At 36.6% G+C, this 16588-nt stretch overlaps 1 protein-coding gene across 10 annotated transcripts in view; it reads left to right on the plus strand.

The window, feature by feature from the left end:
• Positions 1–16588, plus strand: part of acaca (acetyl-CoA carboxylase alpha) — a 117156-nt gene that overhangs the window by 21644 nt on the left and 78924 nt on the right. For all 10 annotated transcript variants that reach the window (XM_067437856.1, XM_067437857.1, XM_067437859.1 and 7 more), the window contains exons 4-16: positions 2801–2939; positions 3222–3331; positions 5663–5744; positions 5844–5942; positions 8072–8178; positions 8263–8373; positions 9115–9324; positions 10898–11068; positions 11926–12087; positions 13530–13693; positions 14005–14155; positions 14393–14496; positions 14816–15043. In XM_067437856.1, coding sequence (XP_067293957.1) covers positions 2801–2939; positions 3222–3331; positions 5663–5744; positions 5844–5942; positions 8072–8178; positions 8263–8373; positions 9115–9324; positions 10898–11068; positions 11926–12087; positions 13530–13693; positions 14005–14155; positions 14393–14496; positions 14816–15043 — 1838 coding nt within the window. The remainder of the gene's footprint in view (positions 1–2800; positions 2940–3221; positions 3332–5662; positions 5745–5843; positions 5943–8071; positions 8179–8262; positions 8374–9114; positions 9325–10897; positions 11069–11925; positions 12088–13529; positions 13694–14004; positions 14156–14392; positions 14497–14815; positions 15044–16588) is intronic.

Raw genomic sequence — 16588 nt, forward strand, 5'->3', positions numbered from 1 at the left:
ATTTTTATGAGCTTAATAAAGAATCTTCTCTCGTCTTATTTCATAACTTACCACATACCGCCCCATCAAAGAATGATCATGTGACTTTTATTTTTATTGCACTTCTGCAAAATATTTTCCAAACATTTTTGTGATTATAATACGGGAGTTTTTGAGAAATTGGCGTTTCAATTGGCTTTATTTTCAATTCACAATTTCAATTTGCGAAATTTGAAGGGTAATGGAAACATTGGTTAGTGGGAACAGCACAAACCACATGTAATCTGATCTTCCGTAAGTGAGCACATCACCTTATAAATGAATGGGTAAACACACTTTATTTCACTGTTTATTTTTGTATAATTCAGTGCTTCTCGCCGTCTTTGTTATTGTACTTTTGCGCATGTGGATCAGTTCAGGGGCCGGACTCACAAAACATTCTTAAGAATAACATTATTCTTAACTGCCAATTTCTTGTTATTTTCTAACTTAAGAAAAAATATAAAAATATTTTGTATTCCCAACAACTTTTCCTACATTTTTTTTAATCTTTTTTCTTATGATTGTTCTTAAGATAAAATTTAAGAAGAATTCATATGCACGAAAATAACGTTCTTAAAAATATTTTTTTATTTATGAGTTTTCGGAGTTGTGAGAGCCAGGGGTTCAGCGGGGGATCAGCAGCTCATTAACCCGCCGAGAGCAGCCTTTCCTCGGCCAGTTCTTCTGACGTCTGCTGCGGGCTCGGATGTCTCTGAGATATGATTAATCTTGTGTAGCTCTAACAGTCAATCTTTGGTACCCGAGCAGCCTTCTTGATAAACGGCTAGGCTCTTATAAGATAAAGATTTTACCGTCATGGCACAACATTTAGTGATTTTCTCCCATCAAGCCAGTCACGACGAAAATAGTCTGCACACTTATTATGATGTCTACAGTAATCTGCTGGAAGCGCAAAAAGACAGGCTTTGAGGTGTTTCTATTAAGCGAGTCTTCAGTTATACCTTTCAATAAAATAACACCATATTATACCATTTATTTTCTTCTTAAGTAAAAAATTAAGATGTTTTTAAGAACATATTTGAGAACTTCTTAAGAATTTTTCAAGAATTGCACTTTAAACATTATTACAAACTTCTTAGAATTTATCTTAAGATTTTTTTTTCTTAAGAAAATTTTCGTGTATCCGGCCCCAGGACCATAACCTTTTCACACTCAAATCTGATATTACCGACATTTAAATAAAATTATGTGGAAGCCAAAAATTATATAAAAAAATTGATTTGAGCAATAAATCAGAACTGAGCACTAAGGCTTGCAGTCAACACGTTTTTGGTAACACTGCGGTTATATTTAAGGTTTCAATGTTACAGTGTAATTATATATATATATAATTCATATTACTCAGTTCTTAAATATAGAATTACAAAAAAATAAAAAAATAAAATTATATATATATATATATATATATATATATATATATATATATATATTTATTTAGTTTAGTTTATTTGTTTATTTTCGAACATGAGAGAAATAAAAATACAATAATGTTCAGACATTATTAAAAGAAACAAGTAAAGGTGAAAGAGAAAAAAATAATTAATTCTATCTCATGAACGAAAAAGGAGTAGGAAGAAGTAAAACTTATATACTCCTACCCCTTTAATTATTATTTTTCTTTAAATAACATGCATATGCCTACGCCTACTCATACACATATATACATCAACACATATACATACTCATGTACACATTTGTATTTATACATACATACACCCATATATATACCTATACCCCTATATCCACCGACACATACACATACCTCCACATGCCATATACATACATGCATAAATTCAAAATAACCACTAACAAATGTTATAACTCTTAACAAAGGAGCGCTCCCATTTTCCTATAGTACTTCTTGATACTTCTTAAGAATCTTTTCTCTATAGTATTTTTTTAAAGAGGAATATGTTGGAGCATTGCTTTAAATTTTCATCTATTTTATTCCACAATTTAACTCCACATATTGATCAACAAAGTCTTTTCCTTGTTGTTCTAAATCTATTAATCTTAAAGTTTCCACATCCCCTTAAGTTGTACCCTCCCTCCCTCTCAAAAAACATCTTTTGTATATTCCCAGGCAATAGTCTATTTCTTACTTGAAACATGAATACAGCAATTTGAAAATCAATTTGGTCATAATATTTTAATAATCTCGTACAAATAATGAATTTGTATGTTCACAAAATCCAACATTATGAATAATTCTCATAGCTCGTTTTTGCATTATTACTAACGGCTGTAGTCAATGTCGGTAAGTGCTATATAAATATAAATATATAATTTTTTTTTTAATATATATATATTTATTATATATATATCAATTATGCATAATTTACTGTTATTACTATGGAAAGTACATGTAATATATGTAACGAGGACACTGTAAAATAATATTTTTTTTATTAGTTAGCCATTAGTTAGCGTTTGTTAATAAATTAATACATACACAAACTAACTAACAATGAGCATTACATTTGTAACAGTACTTAATTTGTAAACATCAGTTAATAAAAATAACTACAATTCATTGTTAGTTACTTTTAAAATTAACTAATATTAACAGATGCAACTTTTGATTTTACTAATCTATGAAACATTTTTTTTTAAAGAATAATACGGTTTTTTGGTTGTTATTTAATGTTAACCAATGTAGTTAAATTAAACCTTGTGAAGTGTTCACTGTGATATAAGTTCACTGTGATATAACCCTGACCAGGCGAAAGCCGCTGAATATCATATTTTGTTGTGCCAGGTCCTCATTGCCAACAATGGCATTGCTGCTGTGAAGTGCATGCGCTCCATCCGTCGCTGGGCTTATGAAATGTTTCGGAATGAACGGGCTATACGTTTTGTCGTCATGGTCACCCCAGAGGACCTCAAGGCCAATGCAGGTACGTTTTAAAGAACTTGGCTTAACTGTTATGCCATGAGAGTTGAAAAATAGCTAGAGGACACCTACCCCCACTCCTGGCTCCATTATGGACTGTCAAATGTATTTAGACACGATTACATTGGTCCTTCTCTTCATTGTTTAAAATATGTCAGTTGGCTTTGTCGGTGCAGGCCTGGCCTAATTTGCATAGAAAGAGTTCAGTGAAGAGGAAGTTATTTGTGAAAAGGCCTGTAATTTTAAATGTACCCAATTAAATACAGATGTATAACTATGTCTACAGAGTACATCAAGATGGCAGATCACTATGTACCTGTCCCAGGAGGAACAAACAACAACAATTATGCTAATGTGGAACTCATTTTGGACATAGCCAAACGCATTCCTGTTCAGGTAAATTTATGTGAGCTTTAATGGCTGGTGATTAACAATTGTAGGGGCTCCATAAAGTATTTAGACACTTAAGTAACACTTCAAGGGATAGCATATAAAAAATGAGTATGCCGTATCACTTTTATGGGTCGATTATGCCTAAAAAGGCCAAAATTAAATCTGTTCATGTTGATTCATCACGATCATATCTCTTTACAAGATTTGGTTTGAATTTCTGAGATTAAAGGGTTAGTTCAACAAAAATGAAAATTCTGTCATTAATTACTCACCCTTTTTCATCTAATACTCCAATACTCAAGAAACCAGCCCTAGACCCGGAGGTCCTGGCAAATTACAGGTCGATCTCCAGCCTTCCTGTCAACGGTTCTAGAGAAGGAAGCCAGCTCTCAGCTCCACAACGATCTAAAACACCACAGCCTATTTGAGATTTTTCAATCAGGCTTTCGCTCGGCCCACAGCACCTAACAGCGACATTGTAGATACGTGGATACGTTGCTTACAGATCGTTCACTCGATCCTCTAGCAAATGTCCCCCTTTCCACCATATAAGTTAAAACGTCATTTGACAAGGCTATTAATTTTGTGCAAATATATGTATTTATATTTTTGCGAACTTAAGTATGATGTTTTTCCATGCTTGTATTTCAGAGTACATCATAGTCACTGCATAGACTACATTGTGACTAACGTTATATAAACATACAATATCTTTGACGAAAAAAGATGAGTCTAAAATCACTGGTTTTGGTTTTGTCTGAAGGAAGGAAGAACGTTCGTGGTTGCGGTTGCCAGATTTCAGTAATTTAAAACCCCCAATCAGAGCTTTTCTGTGAAAAGAACACGTATACTATCCGGTGTTTTACCTAAACATGTGCCATCTGGCAAACATGCACGCAAGCTCTCTCTCGCGTGGCATTCTAGGGCACCTTTAAAGCCGCACTTGGCTACTTTTGCTCTCGGGGTCCCCCTACAGTTTGGAAAAAATAATGTCCTCAACTACTGTCGTAAGCTCTGTCATCCTACAACAGGGGATGCCATCGCGCGTGCATTTGTTGACATGACAACCCTGATAGCCCTGAACTAGTGATGCGTGGCTCGTCTCATAACCCGCGACCCCGTATGTCTATTTAATGGTCGCGGGTGCGCGGCGGGTTGTAAAAATATATACAGTGGTGCGGTGCGGGCCAAATAACTTCATAAAAGTGGCGCCGCGGGTCGGTGCAGCGCTAACAGTTCCCCGAACACTGCAAGAGGAGTTCGAGTTCTTCTGGCGGCGCGTGTGAAATGTCTTCATCCCAGGTAACGTTACAGTCAGTGGCATGTTTCAGCATGTCATATGAATATAATTTCATGGGTTTTATTTTTTTCAAACGCCAAATAATCACGATGCTCACGTTTACAAGCCAGCGTCATTATAGTAGTCTATTGGTAACCGTTTTACAGAATCTATATGATACTTCAGTTCAATGTTTGAGTGGTAGCTCACCGTAACAAGCATGACAGCATCGGTCGGGCACGCCTCCTTCAGCTCACGCCGACGAGTAAACGCTGGTCACATTTTGATCCTCGTCCTGCCTTTAATCCCATCACTTTTTCGTTTACTCTTATTGCTTTCCTCCAACAAAACCTTTTCTTTCTTATGTGTCTGTGCTGCTTCGGACATGACTATATTATCCGACGAACAAAGTTGGGCTCGCACGTCCGAATTTAAGGAAGTGTGGGTGTTGGTGGAAGTGACGTATATGCCGTAAAGCAGTCGAATTTTGTAGTTCTTTTTGTTCTCGGGTTACTACCCGAAACCCGAAGTTTAAAAGTACGATTAAAAACGATACAGACCCCATCAGGCTATGGCAGACGTGTCATTCAACCTATTGTAAGTCGATTTATCATCACAAGAGTCTTAAAAAATATATTATGAAGGTTGAAAAGTTACCTAGTGCTGCTTTAATGTTTCATCTTGACGTCACAATGAAGCGGCTTGCGATTCGTTTGAAAAACAATTATTTTAATTGACTCCGAGTCGACTCTTACTTTTGAGAGACAATAACTTTATATACGCTGCACTTTCAGATGTTAAACTTTTAAACTTTTGGTCTGAAGATGGAATGACATGAGGGCGACTAATTAATGACAGAATTTTCATTTTTGGGTGAACTATCCCTTTAACTTAAAATACTTTTTTTCAGTTTATCTCCTGAGATTTTGTCAACGGCTGAAAAGAAGTTAGGGAATCGCTGTTCTAAGACGAGCATCACTGCTTTTGCTCATGATTAGCTAGTTTCTGTATTGGGATTTGGCATTTATTCTCACTTTTTCACCTACTGTCTTTAGGCCGTGTGGGCCGGTTGGGGTCATGCGTCTGAGAACCCCAAACTCCCTGAATTGCTGCACAAGAATGGCATCGCCTTTATGGGTGAGACTGAGTTAATTATCGTAAAGGTACACATTGATTAAATTGTTAATGTACTGTGATAGTGCTGCTCTTTCTATAGTGGTTTGTATCTTTCATTAGGTCCACCAAGCCAGGCTATGTGGGCTCTCGGGGATAAGATCGCCTCCTCTATTGTGGCCCAGACAGCTGGAATCCCCACATTACCCTGGAGTGGATCAGGTTCGTTTCAACCTCAGACGGCACACACATATGAACTGTTTATTAACTGTCTGATGTGTATATGCACTCAAAACCGGGAAGATCTGGCTGTTGTTGGAGTGCACAGCTTAGTTTGGGCCCTGTTGCTCATTTTAATGAATACTTTTATAATGTTAACATTTCAGAAGGTCTCTCTGTACTTTACAGCAATAGCTGAGAGGGAACATCTTTTGTATGGAAGCAAAATTTAATAAAAAATCAAATGTGTATGAATTAATCTGAATCTAGTCAAATTGGGAAATCTATTCATACCTAGGCCTTTTTTCAAGGTTCAAATCTTTGGAAGATATTCAGACTCAGAGGTTTGTTTGAGATAGTTCTTTCAACAATGTCTGTTTTTATAGAATGAAGACTTTTATAGAATGAGATACTTTACTTTAAGGGTTAGTCCACCCAAAAATGAAAATTAGCCCATGATTTACTTACCATTAAGTCATCCTATGTGTGACATTCTTCTTTTAGACGGATAAAATGAATGTGATTGTTGCTTCATTTTTGAAGTCCATAAAAGTGCATCTATCTGTCATATAGCTGCTCCACATGGCTCAGGGGTTAACAAAGGCCTTGTGAAGCAAAATGCCGTGTTTATGTTAAAATATCCCTATTTAAAACTTTATAGAGTAAAATAAGTAAAATAACTTTATAGACTATAATATAACTTGACTTGCGGCGAAAGGGTATCCCTTGACGCGATGGAGAATCGCAAGCTTTGATGCCTCTCGTGGATAGGGCTGGGCAACAAACTCAAGCCCCTCTTCTTTAATATCACAATCCTCCACCATTTCTCTTTAAAAGTTCTTGTTTTAGATTCTAATTCATGAACGGTGTTTTGTTTCGCTCTATCCTCTGCGCTTCTGTGTTCGTCAATACGCATGCGTGAAGAGTTCAAAGGGTAATCTATTAGCGCAACTCAACTCCATTTGACTACCGCTGACTGCTGGAAGCTAGTTTTTTTTACTCTATAAAGTTTAAAATATGGGTATTTTTCTTACACAAACGTGCCACTTGCTTCAGAAGGCCTTTATTAATCCCTCAGAGCCGTGTGGAGCACTTTTATGAGGGATAGATGGACAAAAACGAAGCAACAATCACTGCCATTTATAACGCTTGGAAAAACCAGGACATTTTTTTTTATATAACTCTGAATGTGTTTGTCTGAAAGGAGAATCTCATATACACCTAGGTTGACTGGAGGGTGAGTAAATCATGGGCTTATTTAATTTTTTGGGCAAATTAACCATTTAACATAATTCTGTCTGGTTGTATGGAACTGCTCATTCACTGAGTTGTTTATATGTAACCTATTTGCCTTCTCTAGTACTGCCTCTATCTAACACAGAATGAGAAATGATCACACTGAGAGAATTACCAACAATACATGTACTGTAACAGTATATTGCCCTACCCTAGTTTGGTATTTAACCCTCTGTGCTCCTCATGTGGTGGTCATAAATGACAGATTTTTAATTTTTTTTCATTCCATAAAATGCACTATATTTTAGTTTGATAATGTTTTCTACTTAATATTTTGTGTTTTAGGGGATTCTATGGTACTAAATTACATGTTTAGGCAGTAGCTATAATACAGTTATTTACTTGTTGAGCATAGACCTGAAGATCAAATTTCTTGAATGTTTTGAAGAACAGGCTTTATTTTGGTCTCTTTTTAAAGAAGTTTATAAAAGCAGATTATTGCTGAAATTAGGTTTTTTTTTATTAAAAAGTGTAGAAAAAATGTAACGTTTTTTTGTAAGTATAAATTTATATTTTAAATTTTATATAAAATATGTATTTTCCAAAACATGGATGAGCACCAAAAAATTAGCTTTCTGTAAGATTTAAACACTTCCACTAGATGAAATTATTTTCTCATTCATTTCCATTGTCGTAATTTTTTAACACAAACGTGACTCTTTTTTTTTTTTCATTTCCATGATGTTTGCGTGTGTTCACATAGAAAGTGCCAAAACCATTACCAACTTTTGTACCATTCCGATGAATAAAAAAAAAACGAAAAGCGCCAGAAGATTAGAAGAAAGATTGTTTATAAGTGAGGATTTTTTGAACACCATGATGCTGTGTTTGTACAGGGCTGACTGTAGAGTGGACAGAGGATGACCAGAAGAAAGGAATTGTTAATGTCCCTTCTGATCTGTACGAGCAGGGCTGTGTACATGATGTGGAGGCTGGACTGAAGGTGTTCTATACACTTACATAATCTACAATTGGACATGTTCATAATTTAGTTTTGTCAGTGACAGAGCAATTTTGTTATGGATAGGCGGCTGAACTAGTGGGGTATCCTTTGATGGTGAAGGCGTCTGAGGGCGGAGGAGGAAAAGGTATCCGGAAGGTCAACGGTGCGGAAGACTTCCCCAATCTCTTTAGACAGGTCAGTGTTATTATTCATATACATTTAAGTAAAATCAAGTCAATTCAAATGTATTTGTGTAATGCTTTTCACAATACATATTTTTTCAAAGTAGCTTTACACAAAATCATGATGTTGATGTTTATAATATTTCAATATCTTTACGCCATATAGTCACATTTAGCAGATTTGACTTGGGCAACAAAATAGTTTACATTTTGTGACAATACAAGCAATCACGGCCTTGGCAAGTATATTGTATGTATGCAAAAATTGGATATATATATATATATGTGTATTTTAAAATGCATTTTTATCCCTGTGATCAGCATATTTGAATTATTTCTGAAGGAGTATTTATGTTAAAAATCCAGCTTTGATTCACAGAAATAAATAGCTTTTTAAAACATATTCAAATTGAAAAAAAAAAGTTATTTTAAATTGTGAAGATATTTCACAATAATAATGTTTTTACAGTATTTTGGATCAAATAAATGCAGCCTAGGTAAGCAGAAGAGAATCTTTCAAAAATCATTTTGGCGGTTGTTATCTTGGAATAACATGCGCTGAAATAAGTTACTGACCAATAAGAATCAAGTATTCAACAGAGCCGTGTCATAACGAGAATTATGAAGCCTGTGAGGTTTTGTTCATTTTATAATTGCCACTAGAATTTTACCCACCTTTTGGTAAAGATGTTAACTTTCCAAAGTCTTTTAGAGTATCATTTCAGAACTATAACTTAAATCCTGTTTTTCTCAGGTTCAAGCTGAGGTTCCAGGTTCCCCTATCTTTGTCATGCAATTGGCCAAACATGCTCGTCACCTGGAGGTGCAGATCTTGGCTGATCAGTACGGTAATGCCATCTCACTGTTCGGCCGGGACTGCTCAGTCCAGCGCAGACACCAGAAGATCATAGAAGAGGCTCCAGCTACTATTGCCACCTCTGATGTGTTTGAGGATATGGAGAAGGTATGACAGACTATCATGAGGCTTCAGATTAAGCAGAAGTTTAATGCTATATTATGTTTTTGCTATATAGGAATGAATAAAATTCGTCATGAACTTAAATGTTACTTAAAGGGGTGATGAATTGAGAAATCAACTTTCCCTTGAGCTTTTAATATATATAAGGTCATGGTGATATAAGATTATCCTGTAAGTTTCAGAGCTGAAAACTTCATTGGCGACAAAACACCGCCTCTACAGCACGTGTAATTCAGTAGCCCCGCCCACCGACTCATGGAGCTGTTCGGATCACTAGCCAGCAGCAATAACAATGTGGAAGAAGATAGCAAGATATTGTGGAAGATCACAGTCGCTGCATAAGCTTCCTTCGTATCATAACGCATCGTTTGTGTGTTCGCTTCATTTCACTGCTTAATCGTTTGTAAACAAGTCTCAAGTGCTGGATTTGCAGACACAATGTTGTGCCTTCTATATTGGGTCCGACAGGAATGGTGCAACAAACTTATGTGAGTAAAACGTCTTTTTTATATGTAGGCCTAATAGTAGTCCAGGGGCTGTGTGTTTTCTAGACGGGCTACCAAAACGTACGCCCATTGGCAGAATTTTTTTCTTGATCTGGGCACGCACTTGTGTGTGTGTTTTCGCACTTATATCGACCGATCGTGCGGGCCATTTAATACAGTCTTGTTTGTTTGATAAAGACAAGTTGCAGTTGCCGCTTTCAAAATAATCTCTCCCTCATGTGATCTGAACTGACAGGAGCTAGATATGATGGCAGAGCTGAAGCTTATTAAATATGCAAATCTTCTCCAATCCTAGCCGTGGGTGTTTACTTCTAATTCTCCAGTGCGGCACGCCCATCAAAACCCAGCGTTCAGAAGACAGCCTCAAAACCAGTGTAGAAAATAGCCTATTACTTATTATTTATGATGTTTTTGAATGTAAAAAACACACAAACATCATTAGTTGACCTCAGACAACAGTATAAAAAAATAAAAAGTAGATCGAGTACAGAGTAGATTGTTCTCTGAAAACAATGAAAATGCATCCCAGAGAACGATCTACTCGGTAACCATGTGTTAAAGGGATAGTTCACTTCAATGAAAATGCATCCCAGAGAACGATCTACTCGGTAATCATGTGTTAAAGGGATAGTTCACTTTAAAATGAAAATTCTGTCATCCTTTACTTATCCTCAAGCTGTTTCAAACCTGTATGAATTTCTTTCTTTAGCTGAACACAAGGGAAGATATTCAAAACAAAATGTACTTATATTTGATAAGAATGTCAGTAACCAAACAGTATACTGGAGCAATTGACTTCCATAGTATTTTTTTTTCCTACTATGAAAGTCAATGGCTCCAGTTAACTGTTTGGTTACTGACATTCTTCAAAATATCTTCCCTTGTGTTCAGCTAAAGAAAGAAATTCATACAGGTTTGAAACAGCTTGAGGATGAGTAAAGGATGACTGAATTTTCTTTTTAAAGTGAACTATCCCTTTAATTACCCCAGGTTTTCACTGGAGTTGCCTTTAAATGTAGGAAACATAAGAACTGTGTATCTGTTTGTTTCAGTGTGCAGTGAAGTTGGCTAAGATGGTGGGCTATGTGAGTGCAGGTACAGTAGAGTATCTCTACAGTCAGGACAGCAGCTTTTACTTCCTGGAGCTCAACCCTCGTCTTCAAGTGGAACATCCTTGTACTGAGATGGTGGCTGATGTTAACCTGCCTGCGGCCCAACTGCAGGTCTGTATGTGAATTTCAGTTTTAAAGGAAAATTCCAGGTAAATAAAAGTTCCATAAAGGTTATTTTGGCTCTTCTCTCAGTTTGTAGAAACAAAGGAAAGATCTGCTCGTACAATTGCCTCATTGTACTGCATTGTACTACAATCTGTGCAGCAGACACTGGTCACGTGACAATTGTCGTTGCTATATAGGTCACTTGGCTGAGGCCAGTGTGCTTTAGGTTCAGTGGGAATGGGAAAGGGGGGTTAATACGCTTATGTAACACTCAAAGAATGCTTCAGATGAATGAGGGGAACTGATGGCGAGAGAAAAGGAGAGACTGAAAAGGGCAATGGGGAGAGAAAAGCAGTGGGGAGGCAATCATCGATTGCGTAACCAAGGGTGTGTAGAAATTATAGGGAAAAGTGCATATTTGAAGACATCTTATACTACATATTTTACTCATATCAAGAGGCCAGTATATCATAGATATTAAAGGGATAGTTCACCCAAAAATGAAAATTCTGTCATCATTTACTTACCCTCATGTTGTTCCAAACCTGTATGAGTTTCTTTGTTCTGCTGAACACAAAAGAAGATATTTGGAAGAATGTTTGTAAAAAAAGAAGATCGAACAACCATTCACTACCATAGTATTTTTTCCCTATTATGGTTGTGAATGGTTGTTCTATCTGCTTGGTTACAAACATTCTTCCAAATATCTTCTTTTGTGTTCAGCAGAACAAAGAAACTCATACAGGTTTGGAACAACATGACGGTGAGTAAATGATGACAAAATTTTCATTTTTGGGTGAACAATCGGTTTTCATTTTGAAAGGTATTTTCGGCCATTGTGACGCATTTGTTCTGCAATTCAGATCGCTATGGGCATCCCACTTCACCGCATTAAAGACATCAGAGTGATGTACGGGATGCAGCCGTGGGGAGACTCCCCCATTGACTATGATGGACTCTCTACCACCCCCTCTCCACGAGGACACGTCATTGCAGCTCGAATTACCAGCGAGAACCCAGATGAGGTGTGTGAGCCTGACTGATACTTAAAGGGTCATCTTGTGAAAATGTAATAGAGAGGGTGGAAACAAACTATGACTGATTTTTGTGCAAGAAACTTCTTCAGTCGATGCCATGACGAAAAAATCATAATGTAATTAATAGAATAATTATAATATACAGGTAAAATATAAGTTTTTTTTTTTTTTTTTTTACTAAATTGTTAGTTGTATTTGTTGGGGAAATATAACATTTATCAAAAGTGGCAGTATACATTTATAATGTTACAAATTTTGTATTCCAAATAAATCGTTTTTTAACTTTCTGTTCATCAGAGAATCATGAAAAAAAAGTATCACGGTTTCCTTACAAATATAATGCATTCGCAACAATAATAAAATAACATATGTAATGGGAGAGTTCAAGTCAAGTCAACTTTATTTATATAGCGCTTTTACAATGATGATTGTTTCAAAGCAGCTTCACAGTGTTAAACAGGAAAATATTGCAACAAAATTTGATTCGGCTGTACAGTCGCTCTGGAGAAAATGATGTCATCAGCTCATTTCAATTTATCATATAGCGACAATGTGGGCAGATCAGTGATATAGTTAATTTAGTAATTCATTTTATTTGGATATTTAGTTGAAAACTTAGATCATAATTTAGTGTCCCCAACTGGGCAAGCCAAGCCAAAGGCGACAGTGGCAAGGAACCAAAACTCCATCAGGACATAATTGAGAAAAAATGAACTTTAGGAGAAACCAGACTCAGTTGGGGTGCCAGTTCTCCTCTGGCCTATTAACACACCATGTATGATTATTATTCTGGCAACCTTACAGGTCAGAAATCATATTAGATCAGAATATTCGAAAGTTCGAGGTTTCACGCAGTTCACACAAAAATAAACATTTTGTCATCATTTACATCATTTAAATTTATCATTAAGATAATCTTGTTGTTTCAAACGTGTATGCGTTTCTTTCTTCTGTTGAACACAAAAGAAGATATTTTAAAGAATGTTGGTAACCAGTTGATGGCAGCCATTGACTTTTATAGTATTTTTCTCCTACTATAAGTCAATGGCTATCGTCAACTGTTTGGTTACAAATATTCTTTAAAATATCTTCTTTTGTGTTCAACAGAAGAAAGAAACTCTTACAGGTTTGGAACTTGAGGGTGAGTAAATGATGACAAAATAAACAAATGTCAGTGATGTATCGCTTTAAGCACCAAATCGGCATATTATAATGATTTCAGAAACGTAATGTGACACTGAAGACTAGCGTAATCACAGGAATAAATTATATGAACTGTTTTTACTGTACTTAGTACTTATTAATGCAGACTTGGTAAAACATAAGATCATGTTGTACTGAAGAAAAAAAAACTGTTCATGGTAATCTTGTAAAGTAATTACCATTTACATTTCTTCTGATGACGCTTTCTCTGTTTGTGTGTGTGTCAGGGTTTTAAGCCCAGCTCAGGAACTGTCCAGGAATTAAATTTCCGCAGTAACAAGAACGTGTGGGGCTACTTTAGTGTTGCGGCTGCTGGAGGTCTCCATGAGTTTGCAGACTCTCAGTTTGGCCACTGTTTCTCCTGGGGAGAGAACCGAGAGGAAGCCATCTCGTGAGTACTTCCTGTCGATGAAAAGCTCAGTTTTTGAGAACAGTAGAGTGCAGCAGTTGTTGTCCCCAAAAGACTCCCCTTGGCAGTTTTTAAATTAATTGCAAATTAAATAAATAATTTGTTGCGTAACATGCCTAAATAAATAATTATGAAAAGGTTAAGTGGGTCCGTTCACTTATGCTTATCCATCCGGTGTTTGTTATCCTGTTTGTCCATTATTTGTAGAAGTTGCCAAAACAAAATGTACTTATATTTGATAAGAATAAAGACAATGAGATGTATTATTGATTAAGCTGTATGGGTCATGTTAGGAACATGGTGGTGGCCCTCAAGGAGCTGTCCATCAGGGGAGACTTCAGGACTACAGTGGAGTATCTCATAAAGCTGCTAGAAACGGAAAGCTTCCAGCACAACAGCATCGACACGGGTTGGCTGGACAGACTCATCTCAGAGAAGATGCAGGTGCATGAATCCACAATCTTCATTTCACATCACAATTCTCATGAACATGCCTGTAATACCTTCCAGCCATTTTCAGTCAAACATTCACCTGTGACAGCAAGACATTGTGACATTTCCCGTTTGATGCTCAAATACACTTAGCAAATTTGAGTCCTATATAAGTTACCATTCAGTCACATCATTTAAATGACAAATGGAGCCGGTTGTCAGTTTGAATGTCTGTAAATGTGGATGTAGGCAGAGCGTCCTGACACTATGCTGGGAGTAGTGAGTGGAGCACTGCATGTGGCGGATGTCAACCTCAGGAACAGTGTGTCCAACTTCCTGCACTCACTGGAGAGGTAACAATTCATTTTACATACCATCTTGAGAGCATGCTTTATTATTATGTTATAAATCATGAAGCTAATTGTGATTTATTAGATAGGCATGCTACAAATAATGTTTAGAAAAGTTTTGTTCATGCATAAACAGAAAACGGCATAGAGTAAAAGAACGATTTTGAAATGTTATGAATCAGTATCGGTTCATCAAAATAAAGGTCAATAAACAATTATTAATCAACACTATCAACCGAGCCCTAATGAGTATATATGTGGTTGTTTTTGCAGTCATTGGATGTTCTCACCCTTTTTGCTCTCTTTTCTTATGTGTCTGTAGAGGACAGGTTTTACCTGCACACACCCTGTTAAACACGGTGGATGTTGAGCTGATCTATGAGGGAACCAAATATGTTCTAAAGGTGACCAGACAGTCACCTAACTCTTATGTAGTCATTATGAATGACTCCTCGGCAGAGGTGGACGTCCATCGTTTGAGCGATGGAGGTCTGCTGCTTTCATACGATGGCAGCAGCTACACCACCTACATGAAGGAGGAGGTGGACAGGTAGGATTCTGAGTGTAAATCCAATATGGAGAACTTGAGAACATAGTGTTAGGTTCTCATACTTGAACAATGATTAGATTCATAATTTTGTACTTCAGTAAAATTGATTTATTTTGCATCTGGAAAGTTTTCACAGCGCTTTACTTTTTCCACACTTTAGATTACAGCCTTATTCCAAAATGGATTAAATTCATTATTTTTTTCCTCAATTCTACAAACAATACCCCATAATGACAACGTGAAATAAGTTTGTTTGAAATCTTTGCAAATATATATATATATATATATATATATATATATATATATATATATATATATATATATATATATATATATATATATATATATATATATATATATATATATAAATAACAAAATACGCAAGAGAAAACCCACATGTATATAAGTATTTACTGCCTTTGCTCTGTAGTTTGTTGAAGCACCTTTGGCACCAATTACAGCCTCAAGAATTGTTGAATATGATGCTACAAGCTTCGCACACCTATTTTTGGGCGGTTTCCCCATTCTCCTTTGCAGGACCTCTCAAGTTCCATCAGGTTGGAGGTATTTTACTCTATTCTGTTTTCTGCTGATGCCTGAACAAAACTCCTCTAAACATTATTTGCTGCATGCCCATCTAAGGCACAGTCATTTTCAGATCTCCCAGGAAATTTTCAATCGGGTTCAAGTCTGGTCTCTGGCTGGGCCACTCAAGAACATTCACAGAGTTGTCCCATAGCCACTCCTTTGTTATCTTGGCTGTGTGCTTAGTGTCATTGTCCTGTTGGAAGATGAACCTTTCCCCAGTCTGAAGTCCAGAGAGCTTTGGAGCAGGTTTTTATCAAGGATGTCTGTACATTTATCTTTCCCTCGATCCTGACTAGTCTCCCAGTTCCTGCCGCTGAAAAACATCCCCACAGCATGATGCTGCCACCACTATGCTTTACAGTAGGGATGATATTGGCCAGGTGATGAGTGATGCCTGGATTCCTACAGACATGACGCTTGCCATTCAGGCCAAAGAGTTCAATCTTTGTTTCATCACCATCAGGTTTTTGGTCATCTCCATGACTAAGGCCCTTCTCCCCGATCAATCAATTTGGCCAGGTTGCTCTAGGAAGAGCCCTGGTGGATCCAAACTTCTTCCATTTACTGATGGTGGAGGCCACTGTGTTCATTGGGACCTTCGGTACTGCAGAAATGTTTCTGTACCCGTCCTCAGATCTGTGCCTCGATAAAGTCCTGTCTCAGAGATCACAACAATTCATTGAACTTCATGGCTTGGTTGGTGCTCTGACATGCACTGTTACATATAGAACCTTATATGTCATAGTTTGTAGGCTAGAGGGGAAAAAAACAAAAACATGAATTTAATACATTTTGGAATAATCCTGTAAAACATAATTAAATTTGGAAAAAGTGGAGTGCTCTGAAAACTTTCCAGATGCACTGTATGAAATAAAAAGATGAATGGCATCTAATGCTTTCAATTTTTTTGGGGGGGTTGAAATGTAATTTATTTAGACCTTTTTATTATTGATTTTA

The sequence above is a fragment of the Pseudorasbora parva genome, chromosome 3 (genome assembly GCF_024679245.1).
Source record: "Pseudorasbora parva isolate DD20220531a chromosome 3, ASM2467924v1, whole genome shotgun sequence".
Classification (NCBI taxonomy): domain Eukaryota; kingdom Metazoa; phylum Chordata; class Actinopteri; order Cypriniformes; family Gobionidae; genus Pseudorasbora; species Pseudorasbora parva.